Source organism: Phascolarctos cinereus, unplaced genomic scaffold, assembly GCF_003287225.1.
Source record: "Phascolarctos cinereus isolate Bilbo 61053 unplaced genomic scaffold, phaCin_HiC Scaffold_2;HRSCAF=192, whole genome shotgun sequence".
Lineage (NCBI taxonomy): Eukaryota > Metazoa > Chordata > Mammalia > Diprotodontia > Phascolarctidae > Phascolarctos > Phascolarctos cinereus.
In genome coordinates this window covers 362,200,722-362,213,312 of record NW_027555625.1, presented here as the reverse complement: position 1 = coordinate 362,213,312, position 12,591 = coordinate 362,200,722, and the positions used below count along the sequence as shown (strand labels likewise).

Below are 12,591 nucleotides of genomic sequence, written 5' to 3'. Positions count from 1 at the left end.
AGAGACAGGCTTACAACTAAGAATAACTTACCCCCTCATAGCCACAGACAATCTTTCAGAGAGAAAAGTGGCCATTTACTGAAATAGGATATTTTCAAACATTTCTGATAAAAAAAAAACCCAGAACTGATCAGGAACTGGAAAATACACATTCAAGAATCCAGTCAAACCTACCAACTGTATATCCATTTGAGCAATTAGAATGAGCTATTTGATGACATAGTGCTAACATTCTAATAGGGGAAGAAGAAGCAAGTATCTTTCAGAACTGTAATATCTCCAAAAGATACTGAGGAAGTTAAAAAGAAAATGGAACGACCGAGGGATAGAATGTTCTGCTCTGAGGATTCTAAAAAGAGGAAAGTGATGGAAAATACGGAGGAAGGGTTTGGAGAGGTGGGCATCAGATGAACATCTTACCTGAAATGGACAAAGGAGAATCACACACACACACACACACACACACACACACACACAGAATTCAGTGTAGAGATACATTAACAGAGAAACAAGCAGGGACAGGGCAGGGTGAAGAGGGAAGATAATACTAGGGAGGAAATATAAACAAACTTTCTGATCCTGAAATGGAGACTAAAAGGGATTGGGAATCAAAGAACTAGACTTATAGGGATGCCTTAGATTTTTTTTTCCTTAGATAATTGGGAATGGCTAAACAAAATGTGGTATCCAAATGTAACGGAATGTTTATTGTACCTCAAGAAATGACAAAAGATCAGAGAATCTTGGGAACTGAACTGATGCAGAGTGAAAAGCAGCAGACTCAAAGAAACAATTTGAAGGACAACTACAATGTAAAGGAAAACAATATGGAAAGATTTTAAAAAGCTGATCAATGCAAGGATGAACCAGGTCTCTAGAGGACCTAGGATGAAGCATGTTGTTATCCACCTCCTGATAGAGGGGTGGTGGATACAGAAAAGACAGTCCTTTTCTGATGTGGCCACTGCGTGGTTTCATGGTGTTTGCCCTATGTTTATCTCTGCAAGGATTTATTAAGCGCTTATTATGTGTCAGCCCTTGTGCTAATTACCAGGGATCAAAACAAAAACAAAACAGCAAATATATGATCCAGGCCTTCAAGAAGCTTACATTCTAATGAAGGAGGCAATGTGTAAACAACTTCCTGCCAATTACCAGAGGACAAAGATGATCCTCCATCAGGACCTAGGCTCCTGAAGTGGGGTTGAACCAATCTAGTCCCTGCTCTACAAGTAGAAAAGAGATAAAAGCAGTATGGATCTAGAGTCAGAAGGAACCTTAGTGGTATAGTCCAACCTCTCCATTTTTTAAATTAAGGAAACTGAGGCCTAGAGAGGTTAAGTGACTTGACTTACTGAAGGAGTCACCCAAGTAATAAACAGCAGCAGAACCAGGATTCAAACTCAAGTTCAGCATTTTTTCATTTTTTCACTAACCTTTCCTCAAGCGATGACCCACTAAATATTTTTAATAAAGGGATCATGGCTTCCCTAATCTTTCTTGTCTCCAGGCAAAACACCACCAATTCCTTTGATCGATTCACACAGAGCCCAAGTTTCAGCCCCCTGCCAGCATCCTACTTGAAACCATTCTATCATTCCTCCCTACCCAGACTCAGCTTATCGCAATGTGTCCACAACTCTGTTTCTTTCACTCTCATTCTGGACAAACTCCTTTAAGAAGCCGCATGATTGTGCACTTCCAGGAGTCACTTTCTTTCATATCAAGCTCACTTGAATTCTGCCCCTAGATCCTCAGGGGAGAACAATTATAAATAAGGCAAGGATGACTGTCACTACTCAGACCAACTTTCTTCCCCTGAAGAACAGGATGGACAATCCAAATGCAGCTTCATCCTAGGAGTCAAGCAGGGAGACTGCCCACCCCATTCCAGGACTACAAGAGACTTAAGCTGAAGTTTGTTGAAGATCCTAGAATTTACCCTCCTTGACACAGACCATACGCTGGTTCTGAAAACTGCCAGCTCCAGCTGGAGGCACCAAGCTGGGGAACTAGGAAGAATCCCAGCTCCATCACCTACCGGAATCGGTCATTTCCACTTTCTGGGCCAATATCTCATCAGTTAAATGGGATGATCATAGCTACTCTGCCAGCTTTTGTAAAGATCAAATGGGGATAACAGATTAGAAAATTCTTGGGAAACTAGAAAGTGATGTTGTTAACTCGTCTGACTCTTTGTGATGCCATTTGGGATTTTCTTGGCAAAGTGACTGGAGTGGTTTGCCATTTCCTTCTCCAGCTCATTTTATAGATGAGGAAACTGAGGCAAACAGGAGTAAGTGACTTGCCCAGGGTCACAGGGCTAGTTAGTGTCTGAGGCCAGATTTGAACTTAGGTCTTCCTGACTCCAGGCCCAGTATTCTATCCACAGTAATACTTAACTGCTGGAAAGTGATGTAGAAAGGTAAAATCATTGAAAGAGTAGCAGCAGCAGTAGTAATAACAATAATAATGGTGTAGAGTGGACCTTTGATTTCATTGACATAGAGACATCCCAGACGAAGAAACTTCCTCAGCACCTTATAGGCAGTTTATAGTCCTAGAAAATTTCCTAGAGCACGGTGTCAAACATGACATCTTCCCCGACCAGATTAAAATGTAATAGGGAAATTTTTAAAATAAATAAAAATACAATACAACATAGATAATATTAATAAGTCAATATGCAGCTGATTCACTTCTATCTGAATTTGATACCACTGGCCCAGAGCACAGAGATGTTAAGGGATTTGCCTAGGATCCCATAGCCAATACGAGTCAGAGGCAGATCTTGAACCCAGGTCCTCCTGGTTTCTAGGCCTGCTCTCTGTCTACTATCCCATGCTGCATCACCATCAGCATCATCACATTTTGCCATATTCCCATCAGAAAAGTTACTAAAGGCAGCTAGGTGGCGCAGTGGACAGAGCACAGGCCCTGGAGTCGGAGCTTGAGTTTAAATCTGGCCTCAGACACTTAATAGCTGTGTGACCCTGAGAAAGTCCCTTAACCCCATTGCCTCCCAAAGGAAAAAAAAAAGAAAGGAAAGGAAAGGAAAGTTACTGCCTCCTTAAATTTAAAGAAAAGGGCTTGCTCTTGAGGCCTTCCAAGTACTAATGGGGAGATGGTTCCAACAGTGCAAGATTATAATGAAGGTGACCTATGGTTCAGAGGTTAAAGATATCTGTGGCAGACTATCTTTGGTAAAACACTGCCCAGAAGCCATTTGTCACTTTCAGTCATGCCTCCCCTCACCCCAGTCACCTGCCATATGTCACAAGAAACTGACAGTTTATTTATATGCATATCCCCCCCCAACACTGCCACCAGCCACAGCACATCCCATCCAAAAGGATGGGGAATCTTTGTCTAGCTCATCAAAAAACTGAGATCAGTTGAAATAAGAAGCTTTCCCCAAAATGGATTTGTAAGTGACATGAAACAGCAATTGTCAATCACAGTTTCTATTTTGGAGACATCACTTAGACTCGCAAATGTTAAGTGATAAAAGAAACTGTAGAATAATGAAAGTTAGAATCCAGAACAAAAAGAGGCTGGAAGCGGCCTTAGAGATCATCTAATCTAGCCCCCTTGTTTATGGATAGGGAAATTACAGCCCCAAGAACAACTGGCCTGAGACTGCACAGAGCATTATGCCATGGGCAAAAGAGGTATCTTCATTCTCTGACCACTGAGAGACTAGGTCACGCTCTTTCCACTGTACCTTGTTTGTTGTGATAATTTTCTCCAACCATGCACCACAGGTACAAGAGGGGACAGGACGGGAAAAGGCTAGGCCCTCAGTTCTGGCACTTGGCTCCTAAAGGTCTAGGCAAGATGTCCCAGAGCCAACTCCTTAAATGTACTTGGCTTGTTGCCAAAGTGGCTTGTGCTCTTTAGACAATCTGAATGGGGCCTCCATTGTGTGGGGCCACACAGGGCTTTGGAAATATTGGTCCCACATTTGTGAAATATGGGGCAGAGGGAAAAGGGAGGCCAATCTCGAGCTGTGCCGGGTAGGGAAAAAAAAAAGTTTGTCTTCAGTTCCTTACCCCTCCTTCTCTTTCATATACACATAGACTGTTAGACCTAGAAGGGTGCTTACAGGTCACTGAGTCCAAATCCTCCATTTTACAGATAAAGAAACCAAGGCTCAGAGAAGGGGAATTAAGTAACCCAAGGACGTACAGCTTATCAGTGACAGAGCCAAGGCAGGGACTCAAACCTTGCTCGGCTGTGGTTCCCTGTACACAAGATTGCAGCTCCTGCCTTTGGACGAGTGGTCCACCGTGTAGGAAATGCACTCTCCTTCACCTCTAACTCAAAGAATCCCCACTTCCCTTCAAAGCACAGCTTGGGGGCATTTCCTGATCCCTCTAGTTACCAGCACTGTCTTCCTCTTTGGATCACTGTATGTGTCCTCAGCATTTACTTGCATACACCATCTCCTATACTCACTAGCAAGAATATAAGTCCCTTAAGAGTAGAAATTGTGTTGTTCCTATACCTTCCACATGGAAGTACTTCAAAAATGTGTGAATGGAATTAAACCCAGGCCTCCTCACTCCTTATCCAGAGCTTCTGCCAGTACCTTATTCCTTTTTATTTGTCCAGTGCTCACCATACCCCCGTGCAAAGCTGCACTGTTCCCCAGACCCTCTCCCCTGCCCTTACCAAATGCTCAACCCCAGCCTCTGCCACCCCCCCAACCCAGAGGCAACACGTACCCTCTCACAGATGAGTGATCTGACACGCTCATTCACATGGGAGGTTTTGGAACGCTCTTCAGTCATTGGTCCCAGTTCCCTGGCTATTTCATGGGTTTAAGACTGGTCTTCACCAACCTTGAGCCAAGCAGGGGCTATGTGCCCAGCACCTGGAGTTCACTCTTGCACCTAAATTATGGTTAGGCAAATTGGATGCAGTAGGAGGCAGGGGGCCTATATAGAAGGCCTTCGTCCTGCTACTCACCAGATGTATCCATCACCTTTTGCAAATCCCATAACCTCTGAGTCTCCATTTGTTCAGCTATTAAATGAGGACAGCACTGCCTTACAAAGCTCACTGGGGCATTATAAGGTTCAAATGAGGAAGACGTGTAAAATGCTGTAGATTTACACATTGTTTATATAGGCAAAAATCGCTGCTGCTGCTGTTATTTATTCTTCTCATTTTTAAAAAGGCCTCCAAACCACTGAGTGCATCCTCTATGGAAATCTGTTTTCCTTTTGAATTCTTATTGACAAATGTTGTTTAAACACATTGTGCTGATCTCCAGAGTACTCCTGGTTATACCCACTATATGTACACCTCCCATCCAAAATTAACAGCATATATGAGCAATAGCCTCTAACCATTTCCACCCTTTGGAAACTAGCTCGGGCTCTAATGTGTGAACTTTCTGCCTTGTCTAGCTGGGAACCAGGCCACCACACTGCTACCTACGGCCTACCACCATGCCTCCTCACGGACACCCATTCCCTCCGCCCTCCTTCCTGTTCTTCCCTACCCCTTCAGTACCCCTTTAGAAGCACTGTCTTCTCCCATTAGAAAGCGAACCCCTTAAGGGCAGGGACCACCTTGTTTGATTATGTGTGTATGTGAATGTGCAAATGTATACATGTTTGTGTATATATAGTGCATGTATGACAATACATATGTACACATGTGAATGTATATGCATGATGCAAACACACATGTACACACAGAGCATCATGCCGCGTCTGCCACATGTGAACATGACAGCTCCTGCTCATACATCTGTTATACATGTTTGTAGCATGTGTGTGGCATGCCTGTAACGTGCATGTTTGTAGATGTGTATATGTGTGTGTGCACACCCTGACAAGATCATCCCTGCCTATACACATGTGTGTATACATACGCACACATGTGAGTACACAGAGCAGTTCATACCCCTCAGGGCAAGGATTTGGACTCAGTGACCTGTAAGATCCCTTCCAGTTCTATAATGCATGAAAGTGACAGAGAAGTGAGAAACTGAAGACAAACTTTTTCTCTTTCCTAGCATAGCAATACATACACACAAAAGTATGTATACACATACATGCGTGTATCCACAAACATGCACGCCTGTTTATATACATACATTTACACACACCCACACACAGAGTTTAGCATAGTGCCTGGCACACAGCAAGCACTTAATAAACGTTCCATCGTAACTGATAATAGTACATGCAACCTCACATCAAGATTGTTGTCCTTCAGTTATTTTTCAGTTGGGTCCAACTCTTCATGATCCCATTAGGGGTTTTCTTGGCAAAGATACTGGGGTGGTTTGCCATTTTCTTCTCCAGCCCATTTTATAGATGAGGAAACTGAGGCAAACAGGGTTAAGTGACTTGCCCAGGGTCACCCAGTTCTGAGGCCAGATTTGAACTCAAAGTCCAATGTATATGTCAAACATAAAACTCCCTTAATTTGGAGGGGTTGGAGGGAGAAGAGAGGGAAAGGAGCCAGCCCAAAGTCCTTATGTTCCTAAACACACAGGCAGGGGTGCTAAAGGTCGCACCTGTCACCTATAACAGGGGAGCTAGTGACATAGAATCTGAAGCTGCCCCAGGCCAGCCCAAGACCCACTTTCCCCACCTCTTATCACCTAGCATGCAAGACCTGTGTTTAACTAAGCTGGGCCTTCTTTATAGGAAAGTCAGCAAACAGACACTAGACATTCATGTTTGATACCAATAACAATAACAAGAGAAACATTTCTTAAAATGAAATATGGAGACAGCCCCCAATCCCCAAAGTGTGGGTCCTGTCATGGTCCAGGGGAGGGGAACTTATGGCCCTCTAGGTCCTCAAGTGCAGCCCTTTGACTGAATCCAAACTTCACAGAACAAATCCCCTTAATAAAAGGATTTGTTCTATAAAACTTGGACTCAGTCAAAAGACTGCACCCAAGGACCTAGAGGGCTGTGGCCCCACCCCTGGTCCAGGCTATGGAAAAACAACTTGATTCAGCAACTTGGCCTAGCAACTCCACCAGGCTGGTATATTACAATGTACTTATTATGTTTTGCTTCCCCAACTAGTACTTCAGGGAGAGATGACAGATAATGATGATGATAATTTTTTTGTGTTGTTCAATTGTTTTCATTCGTGTCCAGCTCTTTGTGACCCCCTTTGCAGTTTTCTTGGCAAAGATACTGGAGTAGTTTGCCATGTCCTTCTCCACCTTATTTTGCAGATGAGGAAACTGATGCAAACAGGGTTAAGTGACTTGCCCAGGGTCACACAGCAAATAAGTGTCTGAGGCCAGATCTGAATTCACATCTTCCTGACTCAGGCCCAGTACTCTATCCACTGAGCTACCTAGCTGCCCCTGATGATAATATTTATATAGGGCTTTAAGGTTGGCAAAGTGCTGTATAAATATTACCTCATTTTAGCCTCACAACAATCCTATGGAGTAGGTGCTATAAGAATTCCTATTCTACCCTGGGCAAGTCACTTAACCCCAATTGCCTAAAAGCAAAAAAAAAAAAAAAAAAGAATTCCTATTCTGGAAATGAGGAAACTGAGGTAGACAGAGGTTAAATGACTTGTCCAAAGTGTCTGAGGATAGATTTGAACTCAGATCTTTCTGACTCCATATCTAGCACTCTATCCATTATGCCACCTAACTACCTCATATACTCAATCGGGAAGGGATCTTAGAGGTCACTTAGTTCAATCCTCTCATTTTTCAGATGACGAAATGTAAGCTCATCAAGGTGATGTTGTGACTTCCCCGAGGTCACATAGGGATTTGAACCTCACAGGGAGCCTTGTGAACTCAAATCCAGAAAGCACTGGATTGTATAGCATGTCATGTGTCATAATAACACTGCCTTGACTCATAATAAAGTATTCTGTCTAAGTTCGTGAAAAGTTTCCATTAGCCTGAGAGCACCATAATTCTGTCAAACCTTAGAGCTCCCCAAACCCCCTCATAATATAGATGAACAAAATGAGGACCAGAGGAGTGACTTGCCACTGGTCACACAGAAAGCATGTGGCAAATTTGGGAGACGTAAAGATCATACAGTATTAAGCCACGGGGATCCAGTACATTTCCACATCTTATCTGAGCTTCCCTCCAGATCCACCAATCACCCCCTCCCAGGTGGCCAGCACAGAGGGCTCTTACATTCTGCAGGGCATCCTGGTACTGTGGCAAGGATGACAGCTGTGACTCTGAGTGATAAGGGGACAGCCCCTTCCGAAGAGTCCTGAAGTCCCCAGAACTGGACTGCTAGATGGGAAAGAAGAAAAAAAGAAAAGATCATGTGAAATGTGTCACGGGCAACACCTTCCCATTTGTCTGGATTCTACTTTAGATCCTGCCCTTAACTTGATGTTTCCTTGAGAAAGCTAATTCTCCCATCTGGAAAATGAGGTTGGACTAAGATAGTGCTTCCCAACCAGCGGCCCATGGAACTTGGGAGGGTTGAGTGGAAGGACAGACAGAGAGGCATTGCAAAGAGTCTACAAATGCATAAAAAGTAGTGTTGTATAGCAGAAAGGACAATGAATTTGGGATCGGGAAAGATCTAGCTATGAGTCTCACCTCTGACACATTACAAACTATTTGAGCCTCAGTTTGCAAAACAAACACATAATCAGTATTTTCAAATATGTGCAAATACTGTTGTGATTAATAAAATGTTAAAATGTCATTGAATTCTTAGTAACTTCTGGTCATCATCTATTATCTCAATCAATGAATATGAATGATACAACAATTATCATCTCAGGATCCTTCCAATTTTTTTTCCTTTAAAATGGGTACCTATATACTTGAAAAGGATAGATCTCCTCCAGAACTAAAATTCTATGATTTTAGAAATAATCAATAAATTAAGTCATGCCCATCATGCCCAGTACTGCAAGAGATTAAAAAAAAAACCCACCAAGATAATATAACCTCAGCTTTCCATAAGCCTACAGTCTATCTTGAGAGAAAAATCTAATACCCAAGAAATAATTACACTACTTCAAGGGTCACTGACTCCATCAGTGTTGCTACTTCTCTGTCCTTCCCCTCCCATGAAGGTTACAAGCCCTCCATGCCTTAGTAGCTGCTTTTCATGAGTTGCCGTGGCTTCAAAAAAGTTCCCTGCTTAGTAGCCAGCCCTGCAGCGATGAACTCCTCTCAGGTGGTCCTCAGATAACAGACCAGCAGGTCCTAACCTGAAACTTTCTGACCTGGTCTGACCTCTTGCTTGTTTTCTACTGGCAAAAGCTTAAAGAACCTAGGATCACCTCCACACACTTAAAGAAGACTTTAGGGGCAGCTAGATGGTGCAATGGATAGAGCACCAGCCCTGGAGTCAGGAGGACCTGAGTTCAAATTCGGCCTCAGACATTTGACACTTACTAGCTGTGTGACTGGGCAAGTCACTACCCTATTGCCTAGCCCAAAAAAAACCCCCAAACAAAACAAACAACAACAACAAAAAAAAAAACACAAGAAGACTTTAGTGGAGGTAACTGAGAATGGTTCAGTAAAATGAGATATACATGAGAGTGCTTTAACTAAATTGTAAATAAAAAGAAGTTCAGTGAGAAGAACACTGACCTGGCAGAGTAGAGACAAAGATCTTAGTCCTGGCTCTTCCATCTATCCCTAGCAACTGTCTTCAAACATGCCCTTAATAAACCTTCACTAGATCCCCATTTTGGGGGAAGGAGGGAATCAATTAGTCATTTCTAACCCCATTTGGAGTTTTGTTGGCAAAGATATTAGAGTGGTTTGCCATTTCCTTGTCCAGCTCATTTTACAGATGAAGAAACTGGGGCAAGCAGGGTTAAGTGACATACCTGAAGCTGGATTTGAACTCAGGTCCTCCTGACTCCAGGCCTGCATCTCTATCCACTATGTCACCTAGCTGCCCCTCACTAGAGCCTACCATGCCCTACTATATGCCCCTTTTCTCTTCTGACACTGTCACTAGTTTGGTATAAGCCCCCAACAACTCACACCTGGACTATTATGACAACCTACTGGTTGGTATCCCTGCCTCGAATCTTTCTCCACTCTTGTCCACCCTCAGCTCAACTGTCAAATAAATCTTCCTAAAACACAAAAATGACCATATCACTTCCTGTCTTCAATAAACTCCAATGGTAATTTATTACCTCAATGATCAAAAAAAAAATTCTCTACTTGGCTTTCAAAGCCCTTCACAACTCAGCCCCCTTCCTTCCTTGCCAGTCTTCTCACACCTTTCTCCTCTCCACAATCCTATGACACTGGCCTCCTCTCTGTTCCTTGCATACAACACTCCATCTTCTGACTGCTAGCATTTTCACTGGCTGTGCTCCAGGTCTGGAATGCACTGGCACTTCTTCCAGACTTCCAAGCTTCCCAAGTTTCCTTCATTCCCACCTTCATCAAGACAGTACTCCTTCATCTTTCTTGGGAGACTTCCCCCAGAGATTACCCCCACACTTATCCTGCACACAGATCGTGTTTGTACAGTTGCTTGCATGTTATCTCCTCCAAGAGCTTGAGAGTAGGAGTGGATTTTTGCTTTTCTTCTTAGCACTATGCCTGGTACCTTACTGTTGTTGTTGTTGTGTGTGTGTGTGTGTGTGTGTGTGTGTGTGTGTTGATAGATCATCTCACTACAAATGACTCACAGATGTGTCTATTATGTCCATTATGTTCTGAGCCTGACCTAGCTCAGACTGGTCCATTAATTCAAGCTTGAGATTTAGAATGCAAGAAAACACTTAAGGGCCTTAAAATTCAATTAAAATAAATTTACTCTTAAAAAAAAAGATTAAAAGGATGTAATTCATTACAAATAGACTCTGATCCTCTCTCCCCAGAGGGAGGATTCTCCAGGGCATTTTCCAGGACAGGCAGCTGAGTCAGAAGGACTTCTGCAGGGAAGTAGAAGCTTGATAAATGCCAGGAATGCATAGGTTGGGCTTTTTAAAGCCTTGTCCTCCTGACCAACCAAATCCAGAGGATAGTCTCACTGCCTCCTCAAAGGAAGCAGCCAAGCTAAAAAAGAAGCCATTCCTCCCAAAGGGCCCAGTCTCTGGCCTGAGTGTAATCTCCTATCACTGAATACCTATTGGTCATTTCAAACTGGCTATGCCATAGATAGGGGCAGCTAGGTGCTACAGTGGTTAGAGTACTGGTTCTGGAGTCAGAAATACGAGCATTCAAATCTGACCTAAGACACTTACTAGCTGTCTTACCCTGGGCAAGTCACTTAACCCTGACTACATAAAACTGAACAGGGAAATGGAGAACCACTCTAGTATCTTTGCCAAGAAAACCCCATGGACAGTTGGTCCAGGGGTCATGAAGAATCACACATGACTGAATGACTGAACAACATGCCATAGATATCTCAAACCTAACATATCCAAAACAAAAGTCCTCTTTCTCTTCTAAACCCGCTTCTCTACTGAACTTCCCTATTTGTTGAAGGCACCATCATATTTCAAATCTTTCAGCTTCATAACCTTGGTATCATCCTCAAATACTTACTTTTCCTCATATCCCACACAGAATATAACAGATTTGGAACTGGAAGAGGCTATTTCATTCAACTCTTCTATTTTAAAATGAGGGAAACTGAGACTCATAGAGGTTACATGACTTACCCAAGATCATACAGTTACTAAATGTGAGAGGCAGGGAATGAACCCTGGTCTTTCTGACTACAAGCCCACCACTGTATCCACTATGATATATTGCCTCTCAATATCCAATCAGTTTGCAAATCTTGCCCATTTCCATCCATACGGTCTCTCATATTTGTCTCCATACTACTCACACAGCCCCTGCTTAGTTTAGGCCCTCATCACCACTTGTCTGGACTATGGAAATAGCTTCTAATTAGTCTCCCAACCTCAAGGCTTTCTGACTCCAATCACTTCTCTACTCAAGCAATTTTCCTTAAGTTTAGATGAGACTATGGCACTTCTCTAGTCAATAAACTCCCTGTTGCTTCTAGGATAAAATAAACTATTCTGTTTGGCTTTCAAAGCCTTTCATAATCTGGCCCCACCCTATCTTTCCAGCTTCAGCTTACACTATTCTCCTTTCCATACTCCACTGTCCAGCCAATGGCTTTCTCTCTGTTCAGCCCATATAATACTCAATCTCCCATCTTTGTACCTTTCCACTGGACATCCCTCATGTCTGTAATGCACTCCCTTCCTCACCTCCATCTTACAGAATCTCTCACTTCCTTCAAGACACAAATGAAACATGACCTTTCTATACAAAGCCTTTCCTGATCTCTTCTCCAGTTGTTAATTCCGTCCCTGCCCTCCCAGCATGAAGTAACTGCAGTATTAGAGACTTTAAATATTGACTTTTCCATTTAAGAGAATCTTTGGCAATTTTGATGGATCCTGTCTGGGCAAATACTTGCAGTTTCTCTTTGACCACAGCTATATTTCTGCCTCCTTCCTCACCCCCCACCTCACAAAACAACAACAACAAACATTGGGCACTGCAGGGAATGATGTTTGAGCCTCAACATGCCACCAAAGACAAACACCTCAGATAAGGGGTTTATTCTGTGTCCAAAGTAGTGTTAAGTGACTTCACTCAAT

General features: G+C 43.0%; 1 protein-coding gene across 4 annotated transcripts in view; it reads right to left on the bottom strand.

Annotated features, from left to right (window-relative positions):
* The window catches only part of CCDC85C (coiled-coil domain containing 85C), a 185,583-nt gene that overhangs the window by 13,287 nt on the left and 159,705 nt on the right, over nucleotides 1-12,591 (bottom strand). For 3 of the 4 annotated variants that reach the window (XM_021007325.2, XM_021007328.2, XM_021007326.2), the window contains one exon: nucleotides 8,156-8,260. In XM_021007325.2, the coding sequence (XP_020862984.1) occupies nucleotides 8,156-8,260 (105 nt within the window). The remainder of the gene's footprint in view (nucleotides 1-8,155; nucleotides 8,261-12,591) is intronic. The other variant, XM_021007327.2, reaches the window with a different exon arrangement.